This window comes from Micromonas pusilla (assembly GCF_000151265.4).
Source record: "Micromonas pusilla CCMP1545 genomic scaffold MICPUCscaffold_15, whole genome shotgun sequence".
In the NCBI taxonomy this organism is placed as follows: Eukaryota; Viridiplantae; Chlorophyta; class Mamiellophyceae; order Mamiellales; family Mamiellaceae; genus Micromonas; species Micromonas pusilla.
In genome coordinates, this window is record NW_003315896.1 from 360,033 (window position 1) to 378,964 (window position 18,932).

General features: G+C 70.4%; 9 protein-coding genes across 9 annotated transcripts in view; 3 read left to right on the forward strand and 6 right to left on the reverse strand.

The window, feature by feature from the left end:
- The window catches only part of MICPUCDRAFT_42985 (uncharacterized protein), a gene marked incomplete at both ends in the record, with an annotated part of 3,849 nt that extends 624 nt beyond the window's left edge, over positions 1 to 3,225 (reverse strand). Inside the window, one exon of the mRNA XM_003063772.1 lies at positions 364 to 3,225. Coding sequence (XP_003063818.1) covers positions 364 to 3,225 — 2,862 coding nt within the window. The remainder of the gene's footprint in view (positions 1 to 363) is intronic.
- Positions 3,226 to 4,908: 1,683 nt separating this feature from the next.
- Positions 4,909 to 5,614, reverse strand: MICPUCDRAFT_65834 (uncharacterized protein; the record flags this gene model as incomplete). Its single annotated transcript, XM_003063773.1, is given in 5 exon segments — positions 4,909 to 5,199; positions 5,249 to 5,253; positions 5,255 to 5,274; positions 5,276 to 5,315; positions 5,317 to 5,614. Coding segments are annotated over 5 exon segments (654 nt in total).
- A 665-nt stretch (positions 5,615 to 6,279) lies between these two features.
- Positions 6,280 to 6,558, reverse strand: MICPUCDRAFT_53502 (uncharacterized protein; the record flags this gene model as incomplete). Its single annotated transcript, XM_003063774.1, has 1 exon — positions 6,280 to 6,558. The coding sequence occupies one exon, from the start codon at positions 6,556 to 6,558 to the stop codon at positions 6,280 to 6,282; it is 279 nt and encodes a 92-aa protein (XP_003063820.1).
- A 364-nt stretch (positions 6,559 to 6,922) lies between these two features.
- Positions 6,923 to 8,416, reverse strand: MICPUCDRAFT_42987 (uncharacterized protein; the record flags this gene model as incomplete). Its single annotated transcript, XM_003063775.1, has 1 exon — positions 6,923 to 8,416. The coding sequence occupies one exon, from the start codon at positions 8,414 to 8,416 to the stop codon at positions 6,923 to 6,925; it is 1,494 nt and encodes a 497-aa protein (XP_003063821.1).
- Positions 8,417 to 9,157: 741 nt separating this feature from the next.
- On the forward strand, positions 9,158 to 10,328 carry MICPUCDRAFT_3762 (uncharacterized protein; the record flags this gene model as incomplete). Its single annotated transcript, XM_003063597.1, has 3 exons — positions 9,158 to 9,420; positions 9,516 to 9,695; positions 9,836 to 10,328. Coding segments are annotated over 3 exons (936 nt in total), but the record flags the coding sequence as incomplete, so codon positions are not given.
- A 171-nt stretch (positions 10,329 to 10,499) lies between these two features.
- Positions 10,500 to 11,087, reverse strand: MICPUCDRAFT_48961 (uncharacterized protein). The gene has a single exon (XM_003063776.1). It carries the CDS (start codon positions 11,051 to 11,053, stop codon positions 10,610 to 10,612), a length of 444 nt encoding a protein of 147 aa, XP_003063822.1. The 5' UTR covers positions 11,054 to 11,087; the 3' UTR covers positions 10,500 to 10,609.
- A 409-nt stretch (positions 11,088 to 11,496) lies between these two features.
- On the forward strand, positions 11,497 to 15,078 carry MICPUCDRAFT_53506 (uncharacterized protein; the record flags this gene model as incomplete). The annotated part of the gene is made up of 1 exon (XM_003063598.1): positions 11,497 to 15,078. The coding sequence occupies one exon, from the start codon at positions 11,497 to 11,499 to the stop codon at positions 15,076 to 15,078; it is 3,582 nt and encodes a 1,193-aa protein (XP_003063644.1).
- A 165-nt stretch (positions 15,079 to 15,243) lies between these two features.
- Positions 15,244 to 15,885, forward strand: MICPUCDRAFT_53507 (uncharacterized protein; the record flags this gene model as incomplete). The annotated part of the gene is made up of 1 exon (XM_003063599.1): positions 15,244 to 15,885. The coding sequence occupies one exon, from the start codon at positions 15,244 to 15,246 to the stop codon at positions 15,883 to 15,885; it is 642 nt and encodes a 213-aa protein (XP_003063645.1).
- Positions 15,886 to 18,419: 2,534 nt separating this feature from the next.
- The window catches only part of MICPUCDRAFT_65837 (uncharacterized protein), a gene marked incomplete at both ends in the record, with an annotated part of 1,522 nt that continues 1,009 nt past the window's right edge, over positions 18,420 to 18,932 (reverse strand). The window contains one exon of the mRNA XM_003063777.1: positions 18,420 to 18,932. Coding sequence (XP_003063823.1) covers positions 18,420 to 18,932 — 513 coding nt within the window.

An 18,932-nucleotide genomic window follows, 5' to 3' on the forward strand; every position in this document is an offset into this window, starting at 1 on the left:
AGTCATCGGCGGCGTCGCCGTCGGCGACGGCGACGCCGGCGCCGTCGCGACGATCCTGAAAGCCGCGCACGCGGCGGCGGCGGGTCTCGACGGCGACGGTGACGCCGGACTCGCGAGCGGCGTCGCGGACGAAGACATCGAGACCATCGCGTCGTTCGTCGACGTCAGGCGCTTCGCCCCCGGGGAGGTGGTGTTGTCGAGAAGGCGACGTCTGCGGCTGCGTGCTCTTCGTGACGTCCGGCGCCGTGGACGTCCGCATCGGCGGCCCGCGAGGCGTCCTCCTCGAGCGTAAGACGACCGGTGAGTACGTCGGCGAGGGCGCTTACTTAGAGCACGGCGGCGGCGCGCCGCGCCGGGGTCCACGCTCGCGCTCGCGCCGCCGCCGTGCTCTAAGTACGCGCCCTCGCCGACGTACTCCCCGGTCGTCTTACGCTCGAGGAGGACGCCTCGCGGGCCGCCGATGCGGACGTCCACGGCGCCGGACGTCACGAAGAGCACGCCGCCGCCGACGTCGCCTTCTCGCAACACCACCTCCCCGGGGGCGAAGCGCCTGACGTCGACGAACGACGCGATGGTCTCGATGTCTTCGTCCGCGACGCCGCTCGCGAGTCCGGCGTCACCGTCGCCGTCGAGACCCGCCGCCGCCGCGTGCGCGGCTTTCAGGATCGTCGCGACGGCGCCGGCGTCGCCGTCGCCGACGGCGACGCCGCCGATGACTTCTCTCGGCGACGCGTGCACGATGTTATCGTGCGCGCGCGTCCCCGCGAGCCGCGCGTACAGCATCAACGTCTTCAAACCCAACGTCGGCGACCGTTTCGCCATCGCCGCGAGATCTTCAAACGCGAACGCGCCGACGATGGTGTCGTCCTCCGCGCTGATCACCGTCCCGCGCCGCACGCCCGGTTGAAACAGCGCGAGCTCGCCGACGACGTCTCCGGCGGCGACGGCGGCGACGACGTCGCCGTCGCCGTTCACGACGCTGCCGCCGCCGCTCATTAAGACGGCGACGAATGTGGGGTGCTGGCCTTGTCTGATGATTTGGCGCCCCGCAGAGACTTTCACGAGGGTCGTTCCATACGAAGCGACGTCGGGGTGGAGTTCATAGGCGTCAGATGGAGTTGAAAGGCATCGCGTCGGGGATTGAAACCGTGGTGTGGGCGGAGAGAAACGCCGGGAAATGTCCTTAAGGACCAGCGCGCACAACGCGAACGGGGTCGTATGGGGACCGGTGTGACACCCACCTTTCACGAGGCTCACGTGCCGCGCGAGAACGTCGATCTCGGCGTCGTCGAACCCGCGGAACGCGGGGCTGAACGACACGACCGCGCGAAGAAGCGAGGGCGCGTCGTCGTCGTACTCGCCGGTGTGGTGGTCGAATAACGCCTCGTCCGTGTGCGTTTTTCTGTGAACAGGGAGAAGCGCGTCGTCCTGAGGAGAATCGACGCGCTCGCTCTCGTCGTCCTTCTCGCGACGGCGCGCGTCTTCCTCGGCGGCCGCGTCGATCGATCGCCACCGCGCGACGACGACGGACGGAAAGGTCCGCGCGGGGGGCTCCGCGTCTGCGGGTTCTTCCTCCGTGCGCCGCTCGTTGTCTTCGTCGCTCGTTTCTTTCTCTTTCTCTTTCTCTTCGTCCTCCTCTTCCTGTTTCTCTTCCTCCTCCTCCTCTTCTTCTTCTTCTTCTTCTTCGTCGTCGTCGTCGTCGTCGTCGTTCTTCTCCTCCACCACGGCTTGTGTCGTCGTCGTGGCGTCGTTCGCCGCCGCGCGCGCGGTCTCTAACCTACTCGACAACTCCCGCGCCATCGTCGCCCCCGCGGCGCACGCGAGCTTAAACATCGCCTCCGGGTCCGCGGCGTTGCCTTCCACTAAACCGGCGACAGATAGTAAAGCACACACGGTATCCGTTTCCGCGACGACGACGTCGCAGCTTTGCTCGTGTGGCCCGTGGACGGCTTCGACGAAATCCTCCACGGACGCCATCTCGCCGACGCCGTGCGAGGTTAACATCTCCCCGGTTTCGTACCCGCCCTTCCAGCTCTCTACTCTCCCTCTCAGCACGATCACGAGCGACCCCGCGAGCGCGCCGGCGGCGACGACGACGGCGCCGACGTCGCCTCTCGCGAGCGTGACGCGCTTGGACATCGCGATGAGGTCAGCGTCCTTGATCTCGTCCCCGAGCGCGCGCGTCGCGTGCGCCGCTCGCGCGAGCTCGAGAAAGTCGTCGTCGTCGTCGTCGTCGTCTTCGTCGTTCAATTTCTTTTCTTCGTCTTCCGAGCCGCCAGCGCCGCGCGGCCGCGGCTCGCGGCTCGCGCCCGTCGCGGAGAGCATCGTCTGCAGCCGCCACTCCTTCAGCTTGCTCGTGGACGCGTGCACGAAGAGCTGGAACAGCTTCATCGCGACGCGCGGGTCCCGCTCGAAAAAATCCACAAAGTCGTCAAAGTGAAACAACCCGACGACGGTCCCTCCGTCCTCGCCGCACGCGATGACGTCCGCGGACCGAACGCCGCCCTCCCACAGCGCCATCTCGCCCATGAGCGACCCGGGTCCGAAGACCCCGGCGACGCGGCGTTTGGTATTCGAATTTGTTGAAACGGTCGTTTGAGACGCGTTACGAACGTCCGCGATCTCGACGCGCGCGGCGCCGGACAAGATCAACGCGACGAAATCCGCCGCCTCGCCCGTTCGCATCACGCGCTCGCCGTCGTCGTAGCTCACGATGCTCACTTCCCGCGCGAGGACGTCGAGCTCGTCGCATGTGAACCCTTTCCAGTGTTGCGACCGACCTTGCGTTTTCGCGATGAGCGCGCGCGCGAGGGCGACGTCCTCGGAGCGCTCGCCGCGAGCTTTGGCGGGCGCGGGCGCCTCCGCGGCGGCGACGCCGCCGCCGCCGCCGCCGGCGGGACCCGGCGCGTCTTCGGACGCGGTCGTCGTCATCATCAGCACGTCTAACGCTATGTTGATATCGTCGTCGTTCTCGGCGATGCCCCCTTCCAGGGGACGCGCGAGCGCGTCGAAGACGAGCGTCCGCGCCGTCTCCCAGAGACGCTCACCGTTCGTCCGCGGTTCTCCCTCTTCGGCGTCGGCGTCGGCGTCGGCGCCGTCGGCGACGACGCCCGCGCGCGTCTTCGTCGCGTCCGTCGCGCGCGCGTCGTCCTCCGTCTCGCACGCCTCTGGGCCTAAACGGCACCGCCGCAGCCGTTTCTCTTCGTTCGCCGCGTCCCTCGCCATCGTCGCGCACGGGGATGGGAAGACGAACGGTCGCGATCGCGCGCGACGCACCGGCGGCAGCGCGTCCGGCGCGTCCGCCGGCGCCGGTCCCTTCAGCGTGTGCCCGCCGAGCTGCCCTGGGACGAGGAGGTTCGCGAGGAAGTCGCTCGCGGACGGACACGACGACGCGTCCGGCGGGGGCGGAGGACGGAAGAGGTCGCGAACGAGCGACTTCGTCGTCGTCGTCGTCGTCGTCGCGGGTTCCGGCGACGATCCCGCCTCATGCGCCGCGCTCGCCGCCGCTCGCGCGAGCGCCGCGGCGCCGAGACGTTTGAGCGTCGCGCGATCGATCCGCGCGTACGATATCTGCCGCGGCGGCGCGGCGCCCTCGTCCGATATCTGTCGCCCCACGTCGTCGTCCCCGGGATCGCGCGCGCGCGCCGCGTCGCCGTCGTCGTCGTCGTCGCAGAGATGCAGCGGAGTTGTCCCGTTTCGTCCCGAGACGGGCGGCGCCCATCGCGCGGTGATCCGGCGCAGCCGCGCGTCCTTCCTCGACGCGCGCGCGCGTTCGCCGCGCGCGTCGATCGTCGCGAGCGCGGGCATGACGTCGCGCGCGCGGTGTCGTGCTGCGCGGCGCGGCGCGCGGGGGGATCTCTCTCCATTTCGGGAACGTGAACCGGCGAACCGGCGTCTGCGTCTTCGCCTCCCGTCTCTCGACTTCAAATCTGATGATGAGACGAGCGCCCTCCGCGTCCTCCTCACAACGAAGCGACGCGCACGGACCGATGGCGTCGTCGACGCGGTCCGCGGGGCGTCTGCTCCGCGGCGTCGCCGCGCTCGCGCGCGGCGCCGCGACGCCCGCCGCGCCCGCGATCGGATCGCGCGCGATGCCGACGATCGCGCGCGGGGCGTCCGTAGGGTTCTTCGCGCCCGGGCGTCGGCATCATCAGCGTCGGACGATGTCCTCCGAGCCGCGCGTCAGCCCGAGCAACGAGCCGCCGGCGCGCGAGGGCGAGGAGGGCGCTCGCAATCCGAACGTGCCGTTGCTCCTCCTCCTCTCGCTCGGGGCCCTGGCGTACAACGCGTACTACTACGGCGCGCGGTGGAGGGCGAAGGATGCGCCCGCGTCGATCGAGCGCGGGAGCGAGACGCGCGAGCGCGCGTCGTCCGCGGCGACGACGCCGGGGGACCGCGCCGCGGCCGCGACGAAGAAGACGCCGCCGCCGGTCGTGATCATCAAAGACGCGCCGAAAGAAGAGCTCGAAGAAGAAGTCACCGAGGAGGACAAGGAGGTGTTCAGGGAAGCCGCGGAGATGCTCCTCGCGGCGAAGCGATCCGCGGAGACGAAGAAGCGCGAGGAGGCGTCGTCCGCGTCGTCCGCGTCGTCCGCGAAAAAACAGTCGCCGACGCCCCGGAGGAAGGACGCCTCGGTCGCGGCCGCGGGGGCGGCGACCGCCGCGCGAAATCGCGCGCTCGCGAAGCACCCGAACGTCGCGCCGGCCGTCCAGAGCGACGACGACGACGACGCGGCGGACGGCGCCGCGTCGCTGACGCCCGCCGCGCTCGTGTCCCGCGCCTTCGACGGCGCCGTCGAGGTGCGTCGCTCGTCGCCGTCGGTCGTTCCCTTTCCCTTTCCCTTTCCGTCCGCCCGCTCGGGGCTGAATACTCAACTACCGTGGGAATCACCGTGCCACGGCGGTCCTTTCACACAGCCAACACGAATCGTCCTCGGGGTCGCGCGTTGCTCAATTTAGCGCGGCTTCGTAACGCCGGTCGTGTCGCGGCGGGTCGTCGACGCCGACGCCGTCTAAAACGCCGGACGACATTTTTTTCTTCTTCCGCTTCTTCTTCGGGGATCGTTCTCTCCTCCCTCGTCTTCAACCTAAACTCACGCCCGCGCGCGCGACGACGCACGCACTCCCTCGTTCGCTCACAGGACGACAAGGAATGGTCCGGGACGTACAAAGCCATGGTGTACCAGGCTGAGGAGGACGCGAAGGCGTTCGCCGAGGACGTCGAACGGAGAGAGAAGCGACACGCCGCCGAGCTCGCGTCGTCGACCGCGGCGCTGCGCACGGAGCACGCGGTCGCGGCCGAGCACGCGGCGAACACGATCGAGGCTCTCGCGTCCGAGGTTGAAAAATCTGAGAGGAGAGTCGCGGCGCTGGCCGCAGAGCTGACGAGAGCGGGCGAAGACGCGGAGAGACGAGCGGAGGAAGCCGCCGCGGAGGCGGAAAAAAACACGACCCGTCTGCTCGAGGAGCAAGCCGCGGCGCTGTCCGCCGCCGCCGCGGAGGCGGTCGTGAAAGAGCGCGCGCACCGCGCGACCATCTTGGACGAGATTCGAATGAAGACGGCGGCGTTGAAGGAGGCGTACGACGTGAACGGGACGGCGTTGGAGCGATCGCATCGCTCGAACCGGTTGTCGCTCGCGGTGTTTTCGCTCCACGCCGCCGCGTCGCGCGGCGGCTCGTTCGAGAAGGAAGCGGAACTCGTCCGGAGCGCGGCGGCGACCGCGGGCGGCGATGCGAGCGACGACGCCCTCATAACGGCCGTGCTGAAGACGTTACCCACGAAGGGTACGCCGACGACGGAGCGACTGGCCGACCGCCTCGAAGACGTGCAACGCGCGGCGAGGGCGTTGGCGCTCGTCCCGGACGGCGGCGGCGGCGGGGTGTTATCGCACCTCGTCGCCACGCTCGCGGCGATGTTTAGAGTCAGTGAGCGCGGCGGCGGGAGCGGCGGCGGGAGCGGCGAGGGCGCGGGCGTGGAGGCTGCCATCGCGGTCGCCGCGGAAGCGATGGCGGCGGGGGAGCTCGCGGCGGCGGCGGACGCGTTGGAGAAGGGCGCCGAGGGGACCGCCGCCGCCGCCGCCGTCGAGGGGTGGGTGAAGGACGCGAGGGATCGGCAGAGGGTCGAGCTCGCGCTGTCTGTGCTGAGGAGTCACACCGCCGCGGTAGCCGCTAGTCTCGCGTGAGCGTAGGGTGTACGAAAGTACTCGTATTCTTTTTCCTTTCTTATTGGAAACGTCCTGTCCGTCGCGAGTCTCGACGCCGCGCCGCGCCGCCGCGTCGCTCATCGACCGCCGCCGCAGTACTGCGGCGGGAGCTCGAAGTCCAGCATCGGCTTCACGAACTCGCAGAAGAAGTTGAACGATACCCCGTTCGTGAGCGTGACGGAGCGCACCGCGCCGACGGGGTCGACCGCGAGCGACGTCTCTTTCGTGACGAGGAGTCTCCGGTTCGCTCTGCGCGGCGCGCTCGCCGCCGTCGGGAGCGCGCTCGCGGGGGCGAGCGCGGCGAGGACGCAGCAGAGGACGAAGAAGAGCGCGAGGCGCGCGCGAGAGAGGTTCATGATGATGGTCGTCGGAGGTTGAGCGTGGCGAGGGGTGCGCGCGAGGGAGAGTGAGGGAACGCCGCGGAGGCGAGCGCGCGTCAGGTCCTGGACGAAAAACGCCGTCTCGCGACGTCGGGTTCGGCTCCGAGGAGCGGAGGCGCCGAACACGAGACCTCGGTCTCGAGCGGCGGTGACGGTACGTGTCGTCGCGGGGCGGAGACACGAGGTCGACGAGCGCGCGAGGAGTTCGGAAGACGAAACGACGGACGATCTTTTGGATCTTTTGGTATTTTCCTCGAGTAGCTTTTCCCCTCCAGCAGTCCGCTCTCTCTCGCTCTCGCCGTCGTCCTCGCGTTCCGATTCGATCCGACGACCGCTCACGTCACGGCGCCACCTTATCGAGCATCGCGCACTGCTTCCAGAACGGCACGAGCTCGTGCGCGGCGGACCACCCGTGCGCGGCGACGGACGGCACCCCCGGCCCCGGAAAGTTGCTATCCCCGACGACGAGCAATCCGGGCAACGGCGTCGACGCCGTCGTGATCGGAATCGTATCCGTGTCCTCGTTGATCCACCCGGTGCCTCCGTACGTCCCCTTGTGCCTCCTCTGGAACCGCTGCTGCGTCAGCGGCGTCCCGACCATCTCGATCTCGACGCGCTCGCGGACGTCCGGGATCGCCTTCTCCACCGCCCGCCACAGCACTTTCGACCGCTCCTCCTTCAACTTTTTGTACTCGTCGCCGCGCCGGTCCAGCCCCTGCCACAAGTCGATCGGCTCGTTCCCGGGCGTGTACGCGTGAATTACGTGCTTCCCCGCCGGCGCGAGGTTCGGGTCCGCGACGCTCGCGATGGACACGAGCACCATGTTCTGCTCCGCGGTGACGCCGCGGGACCAGTCCTCGACGTAGATGTGGTGCATCTCGAGGTCGTCGGGTAGCCCCGTCGCGTCGACGCCGAGGTGCAAGTGCATGAAGCTCGCGCACATCTCCGTGTCGTTTCGCTCTTTCGCCCAACCCGGGTCCATCGCCCCCGCCGGGAGCATCGGCAGCGTGTCCCACACCGTCGCGTTCGAGATGACGGACTTGGACGCGGTGATCTTCGCGCCGCCGCGGAGCGTCACGCCGGCGGCGCGGCCGTCGACGACGTCGATGCGCTCGACGTGCGACCGCAACAGCAGCCGTCCGCCGTTCTTCTCCAGCCCGCGCACGAGCGCGTCCACGATCGCCTCGGACCCTCCGATCGGGAACTCGAGCGTGCTGTTCGGTTTGTACCAGTCGTCGAACATGTACCCGATCTCCGCGGCGAGCGTGCCGCTGGCGGGCGCGCCCGAGAGGAGGAAGCACAGCACCTCCATCCAGTTGCGAATGAACGGGTGCTTGACGTCGTTCGCGTCGAGGAACTTGCTGTACGGCGCCATGATCTGCGGCAGCGCCGGCGCGGCTTGCAACAGGCCGGGGACGAACCTCGCGAGCGTGACCGCCGCGAACGGGTCCGTGCGCACCGCGGACGGAGGCAGCGCCGCGGACGCCGACGCGAGCGGCTTCATGAGCTCCTTCAGTCGAATCCACTCTCGCGCCGCATCTTCGTCCACGAACTCTCTCAGCACGTCGACGAACTGATCATTCCCGACCTCCGTGAGGAAGCTCCCTTCTGGGAGGTGGCACATCCACGTGTTGTAGTACACGCACGGCAGCGGCTCGTCGAGCGCGTGTAAGACCTGCCCGCACGGGTTCGTCGTCGGCCACTTCGACATTCCCGAGTAGAGCGACGGCCCGGACTCGAACGTGTACCCGTCGCGATGCCAGCTGTGCGCGGCGCCGCCGGCGATGTCGTGGGACTCTAGCACCGTTACCTTCACGCCGTACTTCGCGAGCATCGCGCCCGCGGTCAGGCCGCCGATCCCGGCGCCGATGACGACGACCTCGGTGTCGTGCGACTTGTCCGAGGACGCGGACGACGACGTCGACGTCGTCGTGGCGCTCTCCCCGACCGCCGCGCGGACGCGGTGGCGGGCCGCGGCGCCGCGCGAGGAGGAGGTCGCGGTCGCCGCGCGATGGCGCGTCGGCGCGCGAGCGCGCGGGGTCGCGGCGGTCGCGCGAGCGCGCATCGCGGCGCTGGCGCCGGTCGTCATCGCCCGCTGGGTCGGCGCGCGGACGGAGTGAAGCTGATGAAGATCGACGCGCGCGTTTCTGAGGTTCTCGTGCGTCCAAGTCTCGCAGCGTCACCCATCCCGAACCGTCATCGGGGACGCGACGCCGGCACACCGCGAGACGCGCCGCGCTCGACTCGAGACTCGAACCCCCTTCCCTGTCCAGACGCGGCTCGCGTCGTCGAGGCGGCTCGCGACGCGCGGCGGCACGGCATGATGACGGCGGCGACGACGCTCTCGCGCGCGTCCTCCGTCGTCGGCGTCGGCGCAGGCGCCACGTCGAGGCGTCCGGTCGATCGCGCCGTCTCCGCCGTCGCGACGTCCTCCTCGTATTCGCGCCGCGCGCGCCGCGTCGCGACCGTCCGCGCGGCGTCCAGCCGCACGTCGTCCTCCGCGACGACGACGACGACGACGACGACGCGCTCCGCTCTGGCCATGGAGACCCCGTCCACGACGACGACGGACGCGGACGACGACGACGACAAGACCGGCGTCGTCCCGTCGCTCCGAGAGCTCCGAGCCGCGATCCCCGCGGAGTGCTTCGTCCCGTGCCTGAGGGAGTCGATGAAGTACGCCGCGATCGACCTCGGTCTCCTCGCCGCCTGCTTCGGTCTGTGGTCTCCGCTCGTGGTGGATAACCCGTGGATGCTCCCGCTGTACGCCCCCGTCACCGGGACGATCATGTGGATGTGCTTCGTCGTCGGGCACGACTGCGGGCACGGCAGTTTCAGGTGCGTCAGTTCTACAAACGTGTTTCACCCATAGCTCGGTTTCAACACTTGATCGCGTCTCCTTTCAACTGACCGATGAACTCCACGACCCTCAGCGAGAACAAGTGGATCAACGGCGTCGTCGGTCACGCGACGCACTCGCCGCTGCTCGTGCCGTTCTACCCGTGGGCGTACTCGCACAAGCAGCACCACCGGTTTCATAACCACGAGGAGAAGGACATGTCGCACCCGTGGATGAGCGCGGAGCGGTACAAGGACACGAACGCGATCGTTCGGTGCGCGGCGGGCGGCTCGGTTTCTGGTTTTTGGTTTTTCCCCCACCCAGCCAGCCAGAGTTTCATTTTTTGGTTTTCGACCGCGAGTCCCGATCAACCGCTGACCGGTGTCTCGCGTTTCACCCGCGCCTTCACCGCAGGTTCCTCGCGCTCGATCACCCATGGGGCGCGTTTCTCGGCTTCCCCGGGTATCTCCTCCTCGAGCCAAAGTGGAGCAGCACGGACGGCTCGCACTTCAACCCGGCCGGTCGTCTGTTCGACCGCGCCCCCAAGGACGAACGTCTCAAGTGCGCGGTCTCGACGGTCGCGTGCGCGGCGTTCCTCCTCGCGACGTTCGCCGCGTGCGACGGCCCCGCGCAGTGGGCGACGCAGTACCTCGCGCCGTATCTGTGCTTCTCGTGGTGGCTCTTCACGGTGACCTACCTCCAGCACCACGACCACGACACGAAGACGTACAAGGAAGGCGAGTGGGAGTACGTCTTGGGGGGATTAGAGACGATCGATCGCGAGTTCGGGTACGGCGTGGACGAGGCGACGCATCACATCACGGACTGCCACGTCGCGCACCACATGTTTTCGGACATGCCGCACTACAACTTGGAGAAGGCCACCGCGGGGGTGCGGGGCGTGCTCGAGCCCAGGGGACTGTATAAGAAGAGGGACACGAGGGATTTCGCGACGAAGATTTTTGGGTTGCACAAAGACGTCGGGCACTGCGTCGAGCCGGACCGGCCGCGGGCGACGAAGGAGGAGCTCGTGAAGGCGTTGGGGCGGGAGTGAAGAAAGCGTCGAATCGCAATCGGCGTTGTTTATTTTTTTTATCTTATTCAATTCATTTCAATCGTAGTCGCCGCCGCGCTCGGCGCGGCTCATACTTCGCGCTTGCCTGCCCGCCTGCCTGCGCTCTCGCTCTATCAGAACGCCATGTCCCACAGGTTTTTGACCCCGAGGCCGAGCCCGACGTACCGAAGCACCGCGAACGGCATCTGGTACGGATACCCGAGGAGCCCGCGAGCAACCGTGTACCCCACTTGCGTCCACGCCATGATCGAGCACGCGAGGTCGTCCCCGCTGGACTTCGAGGCGAAGTACAGGCACAGCGGCAGGCAGATGGACGTCCACTCTACCTCGTTGAGCTGCGTCGCTCGCACGCGCTTCCACGTCGGGTCTTGCTTGAGGTGGCCGTCCTGAAGCTCCTTGATCTCGGACGTGTCCGGGAGGCGGTACGCTTTTTTCCACAGATTCCCCTTGATCGTGTTCGCGAGGAGGTAGCGGAAGCGCGCGGTGACGTATACCTTCGCGACGAAGCTGTTGGCGCAGATGACCGCGGCGGATTTGAGCGCGCTGAGGAGAAACATCGTTCTAGGCGGAGGGTGCGAGGGGCGGATCGCGCGGCTCGGAGTGAACGCGTTGCAGTGCAATTCAGAATTGCGTCACGAGTGTGTCATACACGCCCCGCCTGCTCGAAACCCAAATCGCGCCGCGCGCCGGTCGACCGTTGTACTTTCGTAGTACGAATCTCCGCGTCGCGACCTCGCGCGCACTCGTCCGGACGCGACCTAGCGCGACCGGCGACGTGAGAGGGTGACCCCGCGAACAGCGCTCGTCGAAGGAACGCGCGCTCGCGCTGACGCGCGGGCGAACGCGGCGGAGGCGGCGCCGCGTGGGGACGGTCCGCGCGCGCGTCGGACGGGACGACGCGAAAAGTTTTTCGCGCACCACGACAGAGTCGTCGCCGCGACCGGCGTCGACGGAGCCGCGACCCCGCGACGACGCGGCGACGACGACGGCGACGCCCACGATGGCTATTCCCTCGCCGTCCGACGGACGCGAGACGCGGCCGTATCGCGCGTCGATAAGCGCGTCCGCGACGACGTGGCGCCGCTCGCACCTGGCGCTGTCGCTCGAATCGCGCGACGGAACCGTCTCCGCGGAGGCGGTCGTGCGCCCGGACGCGACGGCGCTGAGCGTGCGCGGCGACGTCGTCGTCGACGACGACGACGACGACGACGACGACTTCGTCGCGAGCACGCTCGTGTTCGGCGGCGGCGGCGGGGGCGCGTGCGTCGACGACGCGCCGCCGGCCGCGGTGCGCGTGCGCGTGACCGGACCGATCGCGACCGTGCACTGGGTGAGCATCTCGCGCGGCGGCGTGGACGCGCCGCCGCCGACGTTCTTCTACTGCGACGACGAGTCCACCGCGTCGAGCGCGGCCGCCGCCGCGGGAGAAGACGACGACGATGACCGCAGACGCGACGTTACGACGATGACGTTCCGCGTGAGCGCCGGGTACGACTCCCCGGCGCGCGCGTCGACGGCGTCAGAATCGGGCGCCACCCCGCGGACGGCGCCGGAGACCCTACTCCCGGCGTCGGCGCCGCCGCCGGCGTCGCCCTCGGCGGCCCCGGCGGCGGCGGCGGCGGCGGGCGCGGGAAGCGCGAGCGACGAATTAAACGACTCTTCTCCCGCGTCGTTCGAGTTCAATTCGCGCGGCGCCGTGGAGGACCCGCGGCGGCGGCTGTGGGAGACGGCGGACGAGGCGGCGGAGGTCCCGACGACGGCGGCGCCGGCGTCGACGCCCATCGGCTCCGACGACGAGGAGGACGAATTCGACGGTCCTTGCGAGGTTGTCGCGACGCCGCTGTTGATGGCGTACACGCGCGCGGTGGAAGGGGACGCCGCGTGGGCGGGGGAGACGCCGGCGAGCGCGTGGGCGCACGCGAAGCCGATCGCGAACGCCTTCGACGCGGCGGCGGCGGAGACGATGACGACGACGAAATCAAAGTCGAAATCGAAATCGCAATCGGAATCGGACTCGGATTCGCCGTCGCCGCCGTCGCCGCCGCGGCCGTTCGAATCCCAGACGCGCGCTCATCGAGAGCTCATCGTCAAGATGCTCCGCGATCGAAAGAGCGCCCGCGTCGCCGCGCGCGCCCTGCACGCGTGGTACGCGACGCAGACGAGAGAATACGCGGAGCGACAACTCGCGGCGGCGACGCAAATCGCCGCCGTCGCGCTCGAGTCCACCGCGGGGGATAAACAGCGGCGCGCGCGCGTTTTAGACCGCGACGTGACGCGCTGCGTGAATAGACGCACGACGCGGGCGCTGGCGGCGTACTTCCGGCCGTGGGCGGTGTTCACGGCGGTGAGGGTGTCGACCAGGCTCGCGTACGTGTCGGAGACGACGACGAACGACGCCGGGCGGAGGACGCTACGCGCGTGGAGCGCGTTTGCCGCGTCGGAGACGACGCGGCGGGCGACCGCTGACCGCATCGCTAAAACGCTCGAGTCGCGGACGTTACGCAGGGCGTTTGCGGTGAAACGCGGAGCGCTCCGCGCGTGGCGCGCCCGCGCGGCGGAGGTTCGAACGACGCGCGACGCGACGCTGGCGGCGCTTCGCCGCGTCCGACGCGGGAGGGAAGCGGTCGACGCGTCCTGGATTCTCCCCACGTCGTTCGCCACGTGGCGGCTCCTCGCGCGCTCGGGGCAGAGCGTCCGGCACGCGACGTCGATATGGAAGTGGACCGTGCGAAACGCGAACGCGAGAGTGATGAAGCTCGCGCTGACGGGCGTCGTGAGAGGGTGGCGCGCGGAGGCGACGGCGAGGACGCGCCGCCGCGGCGCGTTTCTTCGCGCGTGTCGACGCGTCGCCGCCGGGGCGGACGCGCGCGCGATTCGAGCCGCCTGCGAGGCGTGGCGCGAGGTCGCCCGCGACGCTACGACGGCGGCGATGAACGCCGCCGCGGTGACGGTGCAGACGCGCGTCAGGGGGTGGATCGCCGCGAAGGCTTTCGCAGCCGCGCGGCGCGCCGCCGTCGCGTGCCAGAAACGCGCTCGGGGCGCGAAAGCGCGGCGAGACTACCACCGCACGCGCGCCGCGGTGGTGTGCGCGCAGAGTCACCGACGCGGGAAGACGCGACGCGACGCGTTCCTCGCGCGGCGAGCGCTCGCGGAGGAAGAGCGCAGAAGCGCGTGTCTCGAGACGCTCGTCTCCGTCGCGCTCGCCAGGCGCGGTCTCCGGCGTCGGCGAGAGCGTTTCACCCGGTGGCGCACCGCCGCCGCCGCCGCGAAGAAAGTCTCCGCCGTGGTCGACTTCGAGCTCCATCGCGCGGTCGCCGCGTCGACGAAAGCGCGCGAGCGACGCGTTCGATCCGCGATAAAGCGCTGGAGCGAGCTCGCGCGCGACGCGGCGACGCGAGACGCGTGGGTCCGCGCGACGGCGGAGCGACGCGCGACGGCGAAAAACACGGCGACGAAACGCGAGGCGTTGCGAGCGTGGTGGATGGTCGCGGCGGCGGCGGCGGCAGCGGCGGCGGACGACGCCGCGTCCGCGCACCGTGCGGAGATGGCGCGCGCTCGAGGCGAGCGCGTCATCGCGAGAAGAAGGAGAGACGTCGAGTCGAAGTGTTACCGGGCGTGGCGCGCGGCGGCGAGGGCGTCGGCGTCGACGGAAATTGAGATCGCCGCGGGGCTGCGACGTCGCGCGGTTCGAGGCGCCCTCGGGACGTGGAGGCGCAACGCGCGGGGACTCCGCGAGACTCGACTCGCGCTCGATCGCGACGACGTCCGCGCGCGACGATTAAAAACGCTCGCGGACGGACGGTTCGCGCGCATCCTTCGCTCCGGCGTCGGAAACGCCTTCCGGGGGTGGCGCGCGCGCGTCGCGGCGGCGTCGGCGTCCGCGGCGGGGGGGCAGCTCACCGCGCTCCGCGTCGCGGCGGGGGTGTTCGTGACGCGCAAGCGCGCGAGGACGTTAACGCGCGCGTACTTCGCGTGGAAGAGCCGCGTCATGGGCGTCATGGCCGGGCGGCTCGCGCTGCATCTCGTGGTGGCGCGCATCCGGATGGCCAAATCTACTAGATCCGCGTGCTTTCTCCGGTGGCGCGAACGCGTCGTCGCGACCCGGCTCGCGCGCGGCGCCGCCGCGCTGGAAGAGAACGCCGCGTCCTGGGCCGCGCAGCAGATGCTCGCCAAGGAGACGGAGCACCTGTCCGTCGTCGAGGAGATGCAGTGCGAGCACGCGGCGGCGCTCGCGGCGGCGGCGGGCGAAGCGAAGCAGATGGGCGAATTCGCCGCCGTCGCCGCGAAGCGACAGGCGGCGGCGACGCGCTCGTTGGACGACGCGACGCGCGCGCACGAAGCGGCGATGGATCAGACGAGGAGCGCGCACGAGGCGGCGATGGAGCAGGCGAGAAGCGCACACGAGGCGGCGATGTATCAGGCGAGGAGCGCGCACGAGGCGGAGCTCGAGCGCGCGCACGACGCGCACGACGACTTCCTGAGGACCGCGCTCGAAGACGCCACCGCGGACAGCTGGCGCGAGGTCGCGCGCGTGGAGGAGGCGAGGCAGGCGGAGGTGGACGCGCTCAAGGCGGACGTTTAGCGCGTTCTGGAGGCGGGGCGAGCGGAGGCGGACGCGCTCAGAGCGGCGCACGCCAAGGCGCTCGCCGCCGCCGCCAGAACGCGCGACGCCGCCGCCGCGGAACAAGCCGCCGCGAGCGTCCTCGAGCTCGAACGCGTCGTCCTCGCGTTGGAGGAGACGCACGAGATGGACGTCGAGTTTCGCCTGCGCGAGCACGCGACCGAGCTGGACCGCGCGACGACGGAAATCCGCGCGGCGTCCGAATCCGCCGCGTCCGAGGCCTCGACGCGGAGCGACCGCGCCGTCGCGGCGCTTCGAGACGAGCACGCCGCGGCGTTGAAGGCGAGAGACGAAGCGCACGAGGCTGGCGCGCGCGCGGCGCTGAGGGACGCGGCGACGCGCCACGACCGCGCGATGGCCGAGTCGTCGCGCGCGGCGCGCGAGAGGGAGAGAACCCTCCTCGCGGACGCGGACGCGCGGCGCGTCGCCGAGGCGGCGGCGGCGGCGTCGACGTACGAGTCTGCGCTCGCGCGCGCGACCGACGCGCACGCCGCGGAGCTGAAGCGCGTGATCGCGACGCACGAAGAAGCGACGACGATCGCGGTGAACGCGACGCGGGACATGGCGGAGCGCGAGCGCGCGGAGCTCCACCGGATCCTCGACGCGGAGAAGGCGAGGGAGGCGAAGAGCGCCGCGGCGGCGGCGGCGGCGGCGGCGGCGGCGGCGGCGGCGGCGATGAGAGAGGCTGACGCGTCCCACGCGACCGAGCTGAAGACGCTGAGGTGCGTTCTATACACTGGTCCCCATACGACCCCGTTGGCGTGGTGAACGCCGTTCCTTAAGGACTTTGCCCGGCGCGTCTCTCCGCCCAGGGTCCCTCGCTTTCAATCCCCGTCCTCGGGGCCTTTCAACGCCAACTGACGCCTTTCAACTCCACCCCGACGTTCGCTTGTATAGAACGACCCTGAAGGAGGCGCACGCGGCGGAGATGGACGCGGTGAAGAGAGCGTCGAGCGACGCCGCGGCGGCGGCGGCGAAGACGCACGAGGCGACGCTTCGAAGGGAGCTGAAGAAGGCGTCCGACGCGGCGGCGCGGAGCCTCGCCGAGCTCGAGGAGAAGATCGTCGCCTCCACGCGGGACGGCGAGCTCGCGCTTCTCAAGCGGACGCACGCCGCGGAAAAGTTCCGCGTCGAGGCGTCGCACGAGGCGGCGATGAGACGACTTCACGACGCGCACGAGGCGGCGCTGCTGGCGAAGGACGCGAAGCACGAGAGAGGTCTCCGATCGGCGCTCGAGGGCGCGGCGGCGGCGGCGGCCAAGTCGACCGACCGTCTCAAAGCGGCGCACGAGGCTGAGCTCGCGGCGCTTCGCGACGCGCACGCGCGCTCCGCGTATGACGCCGCGGACGCGTACGACGCCGCGATGGCGCGAACGGTCGCGGCGAACCTCCTCCTGGGCGAGCACAACGCGCTCGAGGCGGCGGAGGCGGACGCGACGCACGCCGCCGAGCTCGACGAAGTACGCGCGACGCTCGCGGCGGAGCACGCGGCGGAACTCGACGCGACGCGAGAGACGTACGAGGCGCGGATCGAGACGTTACTGCTCGAGAAGAAAGAGACGGAGGCGGACTTGGTCGCGACGCACGAGAAGGACGTCGAGGACAAGTGCGCGGAGCACGCGGGGGAGATTGCCGAGCTCGAGGAGGCGCACGCCGCGCACGTCGCGTCGTTGAAGAAGAGCTTCGAGGCGAGAGAACGCGGGATCGTCGGCGCGAACGTCGACGTCGCGGAGGCGACGGCGGCGCGGACCGAGGCGGAGCTGAGGGTGGCGCGCGAGAAGGCGCTCGACGACGTCCGCGTCGCGCACGCGCGGGAGATGGACGCGCTGAGAGCCGCGCACGCGGCGGCGACGGAGGACGCCGCCGCGTCGCACGCCGCTGCCGTCGAGGACCTGCGCGCGAGCTTTAACGCGCGAGAAGAGGGCGTTTTAAACGCGCACATCGCCGAGGTGCTCGCCGCGAAGAACGAAGCCGTCGACGTCGCGAAACGGCTCAGCGCGGAGACCCGGCGCGCGGCCGCGGCGACGGCAGAGGTCGCCGCGCTCGCGTCCGCGGCGAAGGCGGCGCGCGCGGCGCACGCGGAGGAGCTAGCCGCGCTCGCGGAGAAGCACGCGAGGGAGATGGAGGCGCTGTCGACGTCGCGAAATGCGACGATCGAGGCGGCGCGGCGGGACGTCGACGCCGAGGCGGGCGCGCGAATAGCCGGCGCGGAGGCGACGCTCGAGCGGATGATCGAAGCGCGCGACGTCGCGCTCGCGGAGCTCCGAGCCGCGCACGACGCGGAACTATTGGACGTCCGCACGTGGCACGAGCGAGACATCGCGGCGTCGCGATGCGGGTACGAGTACAAGGCGTCAATGCGCGGCGAGAGCGCCGCGGGCGGGGTGCGATCGGCGCGCGAGCGGGCGAGGCGCCGCGGGTGTTTCGCCGCGTGGCGCGCGGAGACGCGGCTCGCGGCGGCGGCGGCGGCGGCGGCGAAAACGCGCTTTGACGCGGCGTTACGATATCTGCAAATCAAACAACTCGCGACGGCGCGCGTCGGCTTCCGACGCTGGCGGGAGACCGCGCGGGAAGCCGCGCGGGTCGAGGCGGCGACCGCGCGAGCGGCTCGACGCGCCGCCTTGGTCTCCACCCGGCGCTCGCGCTCGTGCCTCCGCGCGTGGTCCGACGAGGCGAAACGCGCTTCTGCGGCGCTCGCGATGGACCTGCGGACGATATCCGTCGCGACGACCAAGCGCGCCGGGGTGGAGCGGCGGCGGCTCCTGCTCAGGCCGTTCCGGCGCTGGGCGGCGTTGGCCGCGGTTACGGCAGGGAGGCGAAACGCGGCTGCGTTCGCCGGCGCGAAACGCGCCGCGGCGAATGCGAGGTCGACACTCCTCGGCGCGTTCTGCGCGTGGACGCGACGCGTCGCCGCGTCGAGCGCGGCGCGTGTGCGCGCCGCGCACGAGGAAGCCCTGTCCGCGGCGACGATGGAGGCGGAAGAGAGCGGGTGGGCGCTCGCCGCCGCGGAGGACGCCGCGATCTCCGCCGCGGAAATTTTCGCGGCGGAAAAAGACGTCCTCTCCGCCGCGCTCGAGGAGGCGTCCGCGCGCGCGTCGAGCGCGGAGGCGGCAGCCGCGGCGGCCTCCACGGCCGCGATCGCCGCGACCGAGCAGCTCGCGACCGCGCGCGCCGCTTCGGACGCGTTGATCGCCGCGCTCGAAGCGCGCGTCGCGTCAGCCGCCGCCGAGCTCGAGGCGTCCGAACGCCGCGGCGCCTCCGCGGAGGCTTTCCTCGCCGCGACCGCGGGGGAGAAGGCTGCGCTCAAGACGGAGCTCGAGCGCGTGAAAGCGGACGCCCTGCGCGAGCGCGAGTCGAGCGAGCGCGCGGTCGAGGCGGCGGAGGAGAGCGCGGCGGCGGAGGCGGCCAAAGCTGCGGAGTTGACGCACGAGCTGGACGTCTCCCTCGTCGCGCGGATGGGCGCGGAGGCGGATCTCCGGGAGAAGATCGAAGCGTTGGAGGGCGCGGTTCGCGCCGCGGAGGCGGCGCTCGAGAAAAAGGCGGACGAGCTCGCGGTCTCGAAGCAGACCGCGGCGGCGACGACCGCGGGGCTGGGGCGGAAGATTGCCGAGAACGACGCGCGGTGGAAGAAGCACGTCGCGAAAAAAGAGAACGCGTCCGCCGAGGCGCTGCGGCGCGCGGGGGAGGAGCTGACGCGGTCGAAGGGGGAGTGCGCGGCGTGGGCGGCCGCCGCGGAGGGCGCCGCCGCCGCGGTCGGCGCGAAGTACCGCGCGTTGGAGACGACGAGGCGGTGCTTCGACGCGTGGCGGCGCGCCG